This window comes from Ascaphus truei, chromosome 3 (genome assembly GCF_040206685.1).
Source record: "Ascaphus truei isolate aAscTru1 chromosome 3, aAscTru1.hap1, whole genome shotgun sequence".
Lineage (NCBI taxonomy): Eukaryota > Metazoa > Chordata > Amphibia > Anura > Ascaphidae > Ascaphus > Ascaphus truei.
The window spans coordinates 208,376,257-208,392,167 of record NC_134485.1 but is presented as its reverse complement, the minus strand read 5'-3'; the positions used below and the strand labels follow the sequence as shown (position 1 = coordinate 208,392,167).

Here is a 15,911-nt window from a genome sequence, read left to right as displayed (position 1 = left end):
TGATTGTATTGACAGAACTGAAATAGATTTTATTTCATGTATAGCACTACCAGATTTTTTATAATAAGTCATCTATTTTAACCACTTGGAACGGGAGCTCTCCTACAGCTCAGAGTCCCTTTTTCTTCGTGTGTTTTGAAAAGAAAGGGGAGGATATTGCGTTCTGAAACGGGCATATGTTTCATACAAAACTAATAGAGTGCCTCAGTCATAATTATAGCCACTCCCGGATGCAATTAATATTTTATTATAGAAGTGCAGGAAAGTATTTTTAGATCTGCCAATTGATGACTTTCATCATGCTGTGGCCATTAGGAAGATGACCATTTAGTTATGAATCCTAATCTGCACTACATCATAAAACTAATACATGCAACATATGAAATGGAATTGTATTATTAATGAGGGGAGTTTATTAGACTGCTATTAAAAATGATCCTAAAATAAATTTGAAGTTAACACTTTTGACGATTAGTAATTCCTTTTTAACAAGCCGAAGACATAGTAGAAGAGCAAAAACATTGTGAACAGGCATTGATCACAACACAATACTAGAAAAAGATACTATACAACAGGTATAGCTAAAATACTTAGGAGCCAGGCCGAATTTTTAGGAGCCAGTGTTTTGTTAAGCGGGGCGGCAGTTCCAGCTACTACCCCCTCCCCCCAGCTGTCAGTGGCTCTGTGTCACTGTGTGTATATCTGTGACATTGTGCGTCACAGACATTCCTCCGCCCTCCCTCAGCCACTGTCTGCAATTAAGAGCAGTGGCGGGCAGAATACTGCAGGGCTCAGACTCTGATCTCCACCACCCCCAGACCCCCCTTTTATCCACACTATTCACTAAGCGGCATCACAGTGACTGACAGGTCAGTCATCACTGCGCACAACATAGGCGCTAGTGGGGACATTTTTGACTGGATTTTTCCATTCCTGCTTATGCAAGGTATTTAAAAGACACTTCAAAGTAGAAAGCTACATGGTAGGTACATATATTAGCTTTTTATATTAACTATGCAAAATATGATTTATTAGTTATCGCCTACTTTTTTTTGTTAGTATTATAAGAGCATAAGAACTGGCAATACTGGGTCACACCAAATGGTCCATCCAGCCCAGCATCCCATCTAGAAACAGTGGCAAGTAGTGGAAGCTTCAAGGTGATCACAACATAGATCATCCCGCAATTCGAACCTCCAGATGTGTCCATCTTGCTAGTAACCATTAATGGACCTCTCCATGAGTAGATCTATACCCCTTTCCAAACTATATTACATGGTAGAAACATTAACATTTTGTATATGTTGCTCAAAGTAAGGTTCCAGAGTCCTCTTTGATTGAAGCTTTAGGAGAACACATTAATATAATTTTACAATGACTGCTTCTTATATAGTAAACCTGTTCAATTTCAAATGAGAACCATCCTCTCTATAGATCTTGTCACACAGTTCATTATAGCATATTACAATTAATTTGTGACAGTGTTAGTTATAGTGGTGTTGATTATGGGTTAAAATCAAGCTGAAAGCTTTTGTATAAATGTTAGTAAAGGAACATAGATAATTTCCATCAACATGTATTTAAGAAGTAATGTATATAAAATGTTATTGTCTCTGATTTCAAGATAAATGGATTAAAACCTGGTAAATTAGGAGTAAAACTGTTTAGACTTCATGTTAAGAAATGTGTTATATTTGTGTCACCGTTGAGAAAAACGTAAATAAGAAACACAGTCTGAGGTTATTTTGAAAACAGAATAAAACGTGAATTTATTCAAGTCAAGTGCACAACGGAGACAGCTTCAAAACAAAAGCTCTCTAAACAATAAACATGGTATGCCATATATTTATACCCTAAATCCTAAAGCTCCACCCCTTTATGGGGGGGGCTTGCACATCACTAAACATTACCTCATTTTGTAATACATAACAATATTAAAGTCGATGTCATTTTGTAATACATAATAATATTGTATAACTGCCTGTCAGCTAGAAACCATTCTGGGGTTAAATGGGATGTGCCTATTCTGTCACCTAGCAATATGTTGTGAGAATTGGTTCTACTGCAAGAATCTAAGCTTATCTCATGGGTTCTCATAACTTTTAGCCTGTTTACTCTTTTAATTTGAAGCTGATTGGATGAGGAAGAGTCAATAAATTTAGCTAGGAGCGAAAAATTCCATTCTCTGCTTCACACATTTGTTTATACAGAAATGAAACACAGAAATTAGACACACAAGACAAGATGGCGGATTGAAATATTCACACAAAATGGCTTCATCCTAAATGCTGTTATGTTGTTATGCCAGACCCCCTAATATCTCATCTTTGTCACCGTCCTTGTCCAGCTCTCAGTTTCTGTTATATTTATACTCAGGATGCATGACCGTGTTCAGGGCGCAGGCTGAGCGTTGAGAAGCAATGATGGGTACCAGGAACTTCATTCATTCAAACAGCAGCTTTATTATCTCTTATACACAATCTCACAGTTATTATACATAGTGCATCTTGTATATCCAATCAAGTGTCTTTTGGCTGCACTGTTTATATGGCTTCGCTAGCTTCCCCCATCTCGGCCCTCTGGGAATGTGCTGAGGCTTTATAATGATCATGTTACCCATATGGTCCCCCTGCTCTCTGGCGCTGGTAATGCTTCATGTCCCCTGCACCCTTGTTGGACCTGGTACTACTTCTGTGATCACCCTCTCTGTTTTGGGGTGGCCTGCCACCATGTGGACTTCTGGATGACAGCCTGCTATGGACCCTCCAATGGGGCTGGTCAAACTATGCCTAGGGGCTGCGATTTGTGGAGCCCCCTTTAGGCATAGGCTGTCTCTCGGTGGACCTTGATAGTAGTATGGGACCATTTCTGTGAGACACTATCCAAACAGGACTGGAAAACAATAAAGGGGATACTTAACCTATCCTACACATAGGAACTTGTATAACTATTCACAGTGAGATCCCTCTTCTTCAACTCCTCCGGGGATGTGAGATATAGGAGCTTCCCCCTTTACTATTTATTGCCCAGTATGATATCGCTGTCTCTAGGCAGAAAGGTGCAGGGCTTAATCTCTGCTTAGTCACCCCAGCACCATGTGATGGGGAGGGGGTGTTACCCTGTGTGGGCCCACACAGTTAACTCCTTAAAGCCCTAGTAATCCCATTTGTAACATACAGACAGGAAAATAGAAATCCCCTTTCCTTTGAAAAACAAAATAAAATGAATCTGCAAATAATAGATAACAAAAATCTCCCAATATACTTGTACCCACATATTTAATCTGCTTTTAAAAACACAGCATTCTCTAGCCAGGCGTCATAAGTAACACTTTGTTATTAAGTCTCTGCTCCAACTTTCTGAATTTACCATGATTGATTATCTATTTTTCTATGAAATTAACATGACATACATTTAAACACTTACTGTAACCTATGTGTTTGTCTTTATTTAACGTCCTAGAAAAACATTTATAGAACATATGGGTGATTAAGTGTAACCAGTATTTTATACACACCCAAGGTGTGGGTTGGTACATAAATATTGAGAGTGATGCTTGCGTGATTTGGAAAAGCATCTGGCAATGAGGGTGTGTTCACAATTCTGGTTGCACGCCCTCCACCCAGGTTTTATTTTGATGACTTGCGAAGCATCAGATCTTATATTGCTGGGGGTTTTAAACTACAAGAGTCAAACGGTTTGGTGAGCTCCTGTGTGGAGATGGAAGCCAGGATTATGCTGACTGATGTGGAGGTTCAGAACAGGTCTCTATTAGAAGAATAAGTAGATTGTGTGAGACTCTATTGAAGTCTGTCAGAGTGCTGATGCTAAACATCAGTGAGACTGGGCCTCTTTTTATATATAGTCCCAATGGGGATTTGCGCCCCAACAGCCACATTGGACTGTATAGAATTACCCTTTACTCCTAATTGGTGGAACATGCAGAGAAAAGTCTAAAGCAGTGTTTTTCAACAGGGGTTCCCTGGGCATCGCTAAAGGGTTTCCTGCAATTTTCAGGTAATTTTAAAAAGTTACCAAATACAGAAGAATTTACAATGCATCTGATCTCAGGCACGCTATTAGAGAGGGTTGGGGTTCCTTACAATGCATCTGATCTCAGACGCACTATTAGAGAGGGTTGGGGTTCCGCAGAAAGTCACAATATACTGTAATAATAATAACAGCATGTTCTTGTATAGTGCTAGTAGTTTTACGTAGCGCTTTACAGAGACATTTTGCAGACACAGTCCCTGCCCCGTGGAGCTTACAATCTATGTTTTTGGTGTCCCAAGATCACAAGGAGCCAACACCGGGAATTGAACCAGGTTCCCCCACTTCACACTCAGTGCCAGTCAGTGTCTTTACTCAGTGAGCCGCTCCTTCTCCCTAGGGTTCCTTAACCAAAAAAATGTTTAAAAACACTGGTTTAAAGACTGTCACTGTCTAATAATATTAACACATTGCTGGTCGTAACAGTGGATTTGTAAGCCCCTGATACAGAAGTTAGCCAGGCATTAAAAAAAAAAAACCCCAGTACCTGTGCTTATATTACTATGTCTGACACACATGGCTGACATTTATCTCGCCTTCATGTTGGCACAAAAATAGCCTTTTGTCTGCAGTCACGAATCCGATAATTCCCTGCTAACAATTAAATTTTTACTGCCTCGGATATATGGAGATAAACGGCCATGCCCAGAGTTGCACAGAGCTAGCATTGGATGCTCCTCTTGAGACTAGAGAGGTTAAAGTGAATCACTAAGTGAAATGGATACCGCCTGTATCCAACAATAGCCTTTAAATATCAGCTGTACATAAAGCAGTGAGCAAACAAAGCTTTTAATATCTATGGGTACATGGAATAATGGTTGTAGGCTTCCTGTTGTAACTTCTCAACTGGTTCCCACTGTGGAAACATATAGACAAAGAGAAAAAGGCATTGCAGAAGGGAAGATACTTCTCGGCCTATTTATGGTGTAGGATTCATCATCTTTTCATTTTTTGCGCAACACAATCCTTCCCCTCATTTTCCAGGAACACCTGGGTCTGAAGGCAATTTCACATGAGGCTTAAGAGGAAATTGTTTTTAATTAGAAGGTAGAGAATATAGATAGTGAAACCACTATATATGTTGACTCATCGCTCTACCAAAATCCAAGAACAAGTACTAGTATAGTGTACAAGGTGCATTGGAATAATAATTAATACATATGTAGCCGGGCTTCCCTCTTACCTCCGGTGCGGGAGGGTGAGTTGCCGTACTACCGGGGTGCTGCTGGAGCTCTGCGCTGGGTCGCCGGTGCGGGCACTGCCATCTTGAATATCACGCACAAGCAGAAGCAGCGGTGCGCATGCGCAGTAGTTAGTTGTGGCAGCCATCTTGGAAACGGCTCCGCAAGGGGCTACAAATCTCAGGATCCTCCAGGAGAGGCAGAGGGGATAGTTTGGCACGAAGGGAGCGCGCGTGCCAGTCGGACGGAGGATAGCAAGGGAAGAGGTAGTGTCCATTGTGCCAGTAGCCCCCGGTCTAGGCCTGACTTCCCCTGCAGACCCCAGTTAGGCCCAGAGTCCCTCAGACACAGTATTGTAGGGAAGACCCCAGATAGGGATGCTCCCCATACTACTACTGTAGTGACAGTGATTCACCGGGGACCGGACGGCCACGGGGTGCTCTGTGGCCTGGGACCAGGCCAGGGCTCTTTGGACATTTTTGTGAGACACTCCTGCTGGAGCTCACCCATGAGGCGGACCAGGACTCGAAGGCGTGAGGGGATTGTTGGAGGCCATACAACCTGGGACCTGACTTATCCTTTCATATCTGCTACACCTGGGTACTGGAGGGCCCCGGAAGGTATGTGCACCATCGGTCCACAGGGGTCACGCTTCCTCATAGTTTTGGGTGGGGCTGACATTGGGAAGGACACCAAGGTTATTGGTGCCACCACACCCTCAGTACTTTGGGGGCCACCAAGTGTTGGTTGTATATTGTGGGTTACAGTTCTATTGTTATGTTATTACATTTGTGTGTGTCAGTAAACATTGTTATACACCTGTGATTGTATTTCTTATTATTGTTATTGGTTCCTGTGATGGGTTATCCCGCCACGCTGGGATCCTTCATGGGTGGAGGCGCCGTACCGAGAGGAGAAAGAGCTTACCCCAGGCTCCAAGCGGTGGAGGCTTAGGCCTTCTGTGAGCACCAGGTATATTCCGCGTGCATAGTTCCCTTACTCGTAGGGAAAGGGGGCTATACATATAAACAACAGTGCGTGACAAGATAGTCACGCCAGATCCCTATTATTGCACTCAGTGTACATATAGATGAGAAGACTTTATAAGTCTAAGGATACCAATGTCCTAAAGCAGCAATTGTACAGCCATAGGGCTACCCCTCATGGACTCAGAATATACACTCCATTAATACAGCATGTAGCCAATGTAATTGCAACCTGTGAAGTGCAGCGGGACATACACAACGCACCAGCAGGAGAAGCACCATTGTTTAAGATCAGCTGTGAGAGAAGGAGGATAGGCTATCACACCATTTCACCAGCGGGAGTGCGCCACAGGTTACATCTTTACCTTTTTGACTGTGTGTAGTGTGTGTAGTGTGTGCCAGTGGGAGCCAGTGCCACAGAGTAACAGTAAACAGGCTCTTCCCCACAGGTATGGTTAGGGGTTAGGAGATGGAATTTAGGGCCCTAAAGATATACGAGATCAACGGCTCTAATAATGAACAGATGCCAACACTACCTGAGTCTTTGTTTCTGCCGCCGGTGGTTTAATTCATTGGTGAATAGTAGTCCTATTCAGTTTTTTTGTATACTATGACGGTTGTTATCTTTAATGGGAAATGAGAGATGATCTGCTGATTTAGGCTTCTATTTTTATATACTTCCATTATCTATAAATACACCGTCGTGCCCAGATTCACTGAAGGTAAACTTTATTGGGTCTTAACTACCATTCATTAGAATGAGAGTTACAGAGTGCTAAAGCTTAGCACCTCTCAGTGAATCTGGGCCTCAACATTTGTGTCATTTGGGAGAGAAGAGATATATGTTATGTATATGTTACAATAACAACACAGTAGCTCCCAAATGCATTAGTTGCTTCTCCATGTTATTTTACGGGGATAAACAAAGGGGTTTTATGCAGCAACCCAGCATATAATATCTATGGCTATCCTGCAACGTCCCACCATCAACTTAAAGACATGTCAGAAGCTTAAACCTTTATATTAAACAAGCCTGGGTACAGAATCTTTTTTTACTGCCTGGCCAAAATCAAATAAGGAATTTGTGTCGAGCTTACTTCAATTTAATTATTACAGTGCCTTAACCAGCAGAGTATGTGTTTATAGGCTGGAGAAAGGTTCAATAGAAAGCCTTTACTCCGTGAAACCGGAAACTGTTCTTAACTTATTAATGTCTCATCATTTATACTTCTCTAGTCACTTGAAAATGATTTTTGTGGTTGTGCGTTATGTATTTGTCTTCTTGGTGCCCTGGTGATGTGCAAAAACGGGAGCTGCTACTGTTGATCAACGGAGAGGGAATGTGTACTCGTACAAAAGATAATGCACGGATGATATATTTTATACACATTTACTATGATCATATACCGACCGGTGTATGCACTGAAACTTTTGACTGTTTCCAAGAAAATATCAGATGTGCATGATCTCTCTCTTTATTTAGGAGCAGCTGCTTATCTTGTGAATTATGTTCTGTTGTTTGTAATCATCTATCCATTTACTATTATTACATCAACGTTTCGAAGACAAGTAGGACAACCTTTATCCCCAGGAAAAGTGAACAGATAGGACTACAGGGTATTGCAAAGGCCTGCAGTCACTGCAGAGGCAGTGCTTTCATAGAATCTTTTAGAATCATTCGCCATTGTGCTCTAATACAGTAACTGAGGCCCTGGTTAATGCTCGCTGGAAAGTACAAAAGGAAACCAGCAGCAAATAGCAGCAAAGTGGGGTCACTGCAGACACAAAAGCCACTGACAAGAATACAGCTAAACTGATTTAGATGGAACTCCATTGTTCAAGACAGATGACTTGAAGGTGGATCCTTTTTATAAAGCAATTTCGATTTTGGCCTGGAGATATGGAGCATTGGATGATGACCCATATTGGACGTATTGGAGGCTACGTATAAACCTTTGCTACGATCACAGAACGGACCCACATAAGAAAAATGGTGCATCTCCGTGCGCCAATGTATAAACCAGTTTTTATGTGTTGAGGGGTGTGTGCGTTAATGTATTTTTCACACACAAAAATAATGCAAGGTGGGGGGGGGGGGGGTTAGTGACAGAGTTTGGATCTCTGTGGTGCACATACTGTATTTAAAGAATATGTTGTATTACACTACGAGAATGCACTGCTTGTGTGCGCCATAAATGTGTAAAAATTGGCAAGTTTTTTTCTTGGCATAAAGAAAAAATGCAAATATGAATTGAATGATGTATGAACGTAGTCACTTAGTTGATTTTTACCAATCAAAAAGCAGCAAAACATGCAAATCCTATGTATTTTTTAATTTTTTTTATTTATATAAATCAGTTCTGTAGTATTGGATAATACTGTATGCATTTTTTTTTCAACTCCTAATGCCATTATTATTAATGTATTGATCATTCTTTGGTTGCTACAGCAACCATTTAGAAAGTCACATCCACTTCCTCTTTTGAAACAGGCTCTGACGCACATTTTTGAGCTCTGTTCTTTGGCAACAAAGTATCCCAAATAGATCTGTTGCTGTGTTCCAAATAGCAGACTATCTATTGCTCTGAAAGCTGTAATAATTGTGTTACACTTAGTAATATAATGGTACATTGCAGCTGTAGCATGTCACAGACTGTAGCACAGAGTTAGAAGGTGGCCATTTAGGTAGGCACACAAGCAGGATATTGACAGATCAATTGGCAGCTTAGGTAATTATCTCTCATTAAAGCTACTCACATGCTGCATATAGTAAAACAGAAAAACAAACAACACAAAACAGGTTGAAACCAGGACGGCTGCTTTAAGAACTGTGCATTTGATGGTAAAATGCACATATATCTATTAAATATCTTTTAAATTAGGTTTTATTAAGAGTGGCGACATATTTATGTACCTATACTTTAACATGATACCCTCCATACAGATACCAATAAAACACGCGCCAAATGATGGAACATGAAGTAATGACATACCAACACACACCACTAATGACTCTAGGTGAATAAATGCTTTTTTAATGCAATGCACGCGTTTATTCCGTGTTGTAAACACAAGTTATACATAAACCCCATTATCTCCTTCCTCTTTTTCCTCCTCGTGGCTTCACTTGTTTGTATGCTTTTTTTTTTTTACATCTCATTGCTTTTCTGTCTGCTTTCAAAAATACTTCTGGAAACTGTGCTCGCGTGTTATCTGGGTTCCTCTTTTTTTTTAAATGCCCTGTTTTGAATTTTACATGGAAAATGTTTTCAGAACATGCATGGCATGAGGGGAATCATTTGGCAGACATGGAGCACAAGATGCTATCTTTTGTTTGGGACGTCACTGATGGGAAAAGCTAATTAATAGTCCTGTATTCAAGCATGTGCCCTGGAAATAATATGCCAACGAGAACAATGTGTAACCACTGCCAACTATGTCTTACTGTGATTCCCAAGTGCTTTACCATTATACTTCAGAGAAGCATTAATGCAGACACGACTGGGGTGGAATCCTGGCTGGAAAGCTCTAAAGGGTCTTCATGTTATTACCCGAGTGCAAATGGATAAACAGAATCATTTAGGTCACACCCTCACGTAGACGGATATGTCTATCAAAGTCTCCAAGCTGCAAAACCAATGTGTCGGCACCAGATGGTCAAGAAACATTTTTGTATCTACAAGGTCTTACCAATGTCTTACCCACTTTAAGCAGACAGATGTGTGTGTGGGTATACAGTATGTATGCGTGTGTGTATATATATATATATATATATATATATATATATATATATATATATATATATATATATATATAAACCCTGTCTTCCCATAAGAGAAGGCACAAAAGCAGCAACACTCAGATATAGCAAGAAGACATGTATTAGCAGTGACAAAACAGCACACTATAAACCCAACGTTTCGGTCCTGGCAGGACCTTCCTCAGGGGAAGCTTTTATAATTCAGCTTTAAAAGCTTAGTCCAACGGACCTGCATGAAAAAAGACAGACCTACCTGAACATTTGTATACGTAACGATCGTCCCATTAAGTCGGTGCATTTTCTATTCAATCAGTAGAGTTAGGCTTGGTCCCCGCTGGCTGCTGAACAGCTGGCGCTGCAGGGACAAGAGCCGCCCCTCAACGGGGCCGGGCCCGCTACAAGGGGCAGACGCTTTGCTGCGCCGTCAGTTTTTCCAGCAGACTGGAAAATTGTGCTCAGTTCTAGCGATGGAGCCCTAGACACGCCCCCGGCGGTTCAGCCAATGAGGGTGAATCTGCCAGGTGACGTCATGGCTGCGCCCCCGTCACACCCCTCTGGTGCTCACTGCAGACCAGGGAACTCAGCTGCACGCGCCGCCAGCCTGGCAGGCGCGCGTGCAGCTCAGATAGCGGGTCGTAGCCTTAGAAGCCTGACGGAGGCGCTCAACCTGCATAGTAATTGATTTTGGAACCATCAGGTTTACTCTTTTAGAGTGAGCTCTTATGCTATCAGATCTTGTTTTGGGCTTTTATAGTAGGTTATTATAGAGTAAAAGAATAACCGAAACATTACGTTGCCTGTGACAGGTCAGAGGCTAATTGAGCCTTGTGTCATGAAACTGAATTGTTTTCTCTTCCTTCCACAGGGGTTTTACTGGACATACAGCAACACTTTGGAGTGAAGGACAGTGGAGCTGGTCTGCTACAGACTGGTAAGGTTAACATGATGTATTTATTTAAGTAAAACGCTTCCTTTACTACTCATAACCTGTCTGTGCAGTGTCATGACACCTGTTCATTGGGCCCCGAAGGTTGACATTTCGATGACTTATCTCTGTACCCAGGGGCCAGGGCCAGATAACCATTCATTACAGTGGTTTCTTTAGGACTTCCTACCTGGCTACTTCCCTGCCCAGGGACCATTGCTAAGATAAAGCCACTATTCAGCACCATGGAAATACATCAACTTGTGTACTAGTCGGGGTTCAATTTTACTTCTCTTTACTTCCATACTTAATGCTCTTCTCCATGTATTGTTTGTGTAATGTCCTTGTACTTTGTAAATTGGCTTTATGTACAGTACAGACAGCTGCCTATTGTAAAGCAATAAATATATATATATATATATATATATATATATATATACACAATATGTGCATGAAGTTTATTATATATATCATAATAAAAGTTACGTGCAATTTTCACAATGTTCTTTGTTTGTAGTGATAATCAGCGTGAAAGTCCGATGTAGGCCCCTATATAATATGATGTGTAACTATTTTCTTGTCACAGAAGCTTTAAATACCCGTAATGGTCATTGAGTTTGCACATGAGCTTGAAAGACCTCATAAGTCTTTTCTGAACATAGTACGGGTGAGGATTCTAAACTTCATGCACATATTGCATACGGGTATGTATGAAGAACTCTCATGTTGGTCTGTTAAGAGATACAGTATCACTACCTGAAAATTAATCTGTTATTCTCAAGGACCAATATAGTTGTTGCAAATCTGCATCTTAATGTAGCCCCACTCTGGGGACTTCTAATTAGTATAAGGGGTCAACCTGGTGGGATCACTCTGGTATTGTCTCTTCCAATCATGTGATTTAGGATGACTGTGCAGAAGGGATTGCCACTCCCTTGTGTGTTTTGTGACCAGTAATGTTACCATAGGGAGATAGACGGGTATTATAGCTTCAACTAATGTTCTAGAAGCAGGTTCTCTGAGTTCTGGCCGAGGGCCTCAACGTGACTCCTGTAAAGATGTTTACGTTTATAGATATTGTATTAAGAGTGTCCTGTCCATGTGTATTATTTTCAATTAAGGACCGTGCCTTATATAGTTGGTGAATATAGTAATGTCCCAAGATTGTTCTCATTCAGGAAAAGGAGTAAGCATGTTCTTAGCAGAGCGTTCTCATAGTAGTAGCTCCGGAGCATAATCAGATCGATCCCACCAGAAGGTCCTTTGTAAACTCCTGATCCAATATGCATGAACAATGTATGCAGCATACAGTAACGGGATACTGACCTCAGAAAGCAGAGGGTATTCCCATTGGGGGCCCACTTAAAGCTGCAGCTCAGTCAATATCCTGCATGTTTGGTTTTTTTAATAAATCAGTTCTGTAGTAAGAAAAAATACTTTTAGCATTTTCAGTTTTTAAAAAAACAACTTTGAAAGACCAATTTTCTTGTATTCTATTTTAACAGCCATTTGCTAAGGCACTGCCCCTTCTTGTCCTGTCACAAGCTCTGGCACACCCCTTTGTCAGCCCTGCCCTCCCTCTAGCACTTGTCAATGCAGCAGTGCTCATGAATATTCATGAGCTTCCACTGCCAGTCAAGCAGATTATAAACAAATGCCAGCTTTTAATATGTCACCAAATTTCGACCTATCAATACATGGAGAATGAATTGACCTGCAGCTATACTGTTCTTTAGGTAATTAGAGATTGCACACATGAAACTATTGAAGTAAAAAAATAAATGTAAAAAAAAAAAAAGACTGAACTGCAGCTTTAAGATGGGGGCACTATTGATGCTATGCAGGAGATTGACAATCTAACCCAGAGGTGCACAAACGTTTTTGTTTGCGCTCCCCTGCCGGCTTTCTCCCTCTACTCGCGCCCCTCCTTACCTTTCCTCCGGCATCAGCGGCGTCATTTGACATCACAATGTCATGTGACATCGTATTGCCATAGCGACACATCGACAGAAGCCACCGGAGAGAAAGTGAGAGACATAGAGAGGCCTCGTGCACTCCCCCAGCATTTAATTTAAATGTTATGGGGAAGAGCGCGGGGCCTCTGAAGCACCAGGACCCCCACTAAAATGTTGTGCCCCCCATTTTGCGCACCCCTGATCTAACCAATACTAAGGGAAACAAGCATAAGTACCTCCCCAGCGTATGAGTGAGAGCTACCAGGGGAAGAAGCACAGGGAACTTTATGAGTTACCACCAGTTAAAGTGACAATCTTAGCCGTTTTTTTTTCCTTCTTAATTGTTTTCATAAAGGATTGATGCAGGGGGTCTCGGGAGCTGAAGCACAGTAATTTCTGCTCCTGGGACCCTCTGCATCCGGAGGTACTTACTTACCTCCATAGTGGGGGCTGGAAGCCACTCCAGGGTTCACTATATGGCTGCTTTTCAACGCTCCCGGGCCCTGCTGGCCAATAGGAAGCTGTGACATTATCCGGTGTGGCTTAGTAGTGGCCCATGTGACGGGTGCTTTAAACAGAGAGATACCAGCATTCCCTTCTGAGGTAATTATCTCTGGAAGCAGGGGGTCCCCAGTGCTGAAATTAATGGGGTTCAGCTCCGGAGACGCCCTACTTCAAACCCGTATTGAAACATTTTTTGGAAACAGCTTGGATTGCTCCTTTTCTGGCGAACCTTACAAACGAATGTTGAATAAAGCTCCTTTTGAATGTGTCCAAAAAGAGTTTGCAAATTCTTTTCACTTATTTTTTTTTGTAAAGTTAATTTGAAAATCAGCAAATATTTTTGCAAAGTCTGCCATTATCACGGAGGATTCGTCGTTTCACCGAGAGGCCAGACCATAAAATACAGTAGGGCTTTTGCGGAAGAGAGATCTATTACGTCTGGTTGGCAAACCTTCACACATCTCTGCAGAAGACACCTTGCAGCACATTCGCTTGAATGGGCCTTAAAGGGCGATATTTACTAAGCTGTCCTGGAAGGGGTCTTATGAAGTAGTACCAGCCTTAGCACTGTAATCTCTCTTGATTACTTTAAAGTTATAGTTGGAAGACTGTAGGGTTGCTAGGTGTCCGGTATTGAACCAGACTGTCCCATATTTGAACACTTCAGTAACAAAAATTAAAGGTAATACTGAACATCTCTGTCTGGTATTACCTCTCTGAAACATTGTCACCTCATCGGCTTGGGGGGCTGCGGGATTTCCCAGCACAGGGCTGTTACTAGGAGGCTGGGAGATGCAGCTAACCAGGAGGAGGTGTCAGGAGCCTGGGGGGTGGGATCAATTAGTGGAGGAAACAGCATTGAGAGGTGTGTGTGTGTGTGTGTGTGTGTGTGTGTGTATGTGTGTGTATGTGTGTGTGTGTCTGGAGCACGTCACACCTTTCATCATTGTGCCCAGTACTTTTAGAGAAGCCATCTGGAAACCCTTACTGTAGCCTGTATTTGTCGTGTGGGGGAGTAGCAACTCCGGTTCAGGCTTTCAATCTGCCTCGCTGCAGCAAGCTTATTTAGAGCTGGTTTCTCATTAAAATATCAGACGTTTTCCTTTGCTATCTGGACAAATCAAAATCCACAACTATTCTACGATAGGTAGGAAAAGCCAGTTTGTAATTCAGAAAAAACACCACCTATAATCTTCCTTTTCTCACATGCGTACCCACGTGAGTATTCATTTTTGGGGTGTACACTTCTGGAGAATTACTATGTAGCAGACTACAGCAATAAAGCGTATAAATATACAGGTAAAATGCTATCAAATATACTGGTGCTGAGAGCATAGAAAGAAAAAAAAAAGTTATTGATGCAAAGTAATAATTAAAGCTACTGCAATAAACTCTACTCTATTGACACCATCTAATCATCACCAACCACCAGTCGAAAAGTTCAACCGCTGGGTGGGACTTTCCTGTTTGTTATCACAATGACTAGAGGCTAGTAGTGACATTTAAGAGTTTGTCCCATACTATTTTGTTGGTTCAGTAGTGGCATTTAAGCATGTGAATGCTTGAGAGATGTTTTTCTATTTTAAGTTTAATTTCTTCCTAGATAAAATGCCTACATAAAACTTCTCTGCAAGGCTGGAAATATGAAGACACTCCACATCCTTCTAGCATCCGATGTATATCCATTTTGAGGGTTCAAAGGAAGCTCTGCAAAGAGAAACTTGCTTACCGTGGAAAATGTGACACAGTGCATGCTGCAGTTTAGGAAAACAATACATCCAAGTGTCTATCAGAGGCATTTTGGATAATGTCATTCAGACTTTGCTTTTGACAAGTGTTGTCAAATCTCATATCCCCTCATATTGTGCAGCAAAAATAGTTCGCTTAGAAGTCTAAACAATACTACCTATTTTTCTCTTCGTATTGGGATGCCACAACCGAAAGACTAAACGCGCCGTTTCAGACGTCGCTTTCTTTAGACACTTGAGACCTGACTTTGCTGATCTACTGCTGTTATAGTTTCACCTCCCAAATGTTAAAGAAAAAACACATTTTAGAGCTTTTCACTTTAAAAAAAAAACAATAGCAGAATAGTTTGTTTCATCATGATAATAGTATGCTCTTTCACTGCTGAATGGGTTGGTAAGGCCCCTTCAACAACAAAACATAGAACTCATTACGTTTGCATCAAGTGTTGAACTATGTCAAATAGCGGCCCTTCAGTTATGGAAGCGTCTTGGGAGCCTCGATACTAATAACATTTTCACAGAAGACAACATATAAGGAAAACATGCTTGGTCGACCTCTAACGTCTAGCATCGTAGGTGATGTCATTGACTTTATTTGTAGCCAGATACACTTGAGTGCACGTGACTGTAATTCTGTAGAGCTCTAGTAAGATGTACAGTAGTCTTGTGGCTAGATCCACAAAGCTCTGTTACAGCAAGGCTCATAGCGTGTTGTTACCTGAAACAGTAACGGGCGTTATCTTCCCTGAGGTCATATATCCACAAAGATAATTATCTGCAAAAATAATGGCCAGAATACCTC

The 15,911-nt window shown here is 41.5% G+C and overlaps 1 protein-coding gene across 2 annotated transcripts in view; it reads left to right on the top strand.

The window, feature by feature from the left end:
- Positions 1–15,911, top strand: part of SPNS2 (SPNS lysolipid transporter 2, sphingosine-1-phosphate) — a 191,922-nt gene that overhangs the window by 67,273 nt on the left and 108,738 nt on the right. For both annotated transcript variants that reach the window (XM_075589984.1, XM_075589983.1), the window contains exon 2: positions 10,843–10,908. In XM_075589984.1, the coding sequence (XP_075446099.1) occupies positions 10,843–10,908 (66 nt within the window). The remainder of the gene's footprint in view (positions 1–10,842; positions 10,909–15,911) is intronic.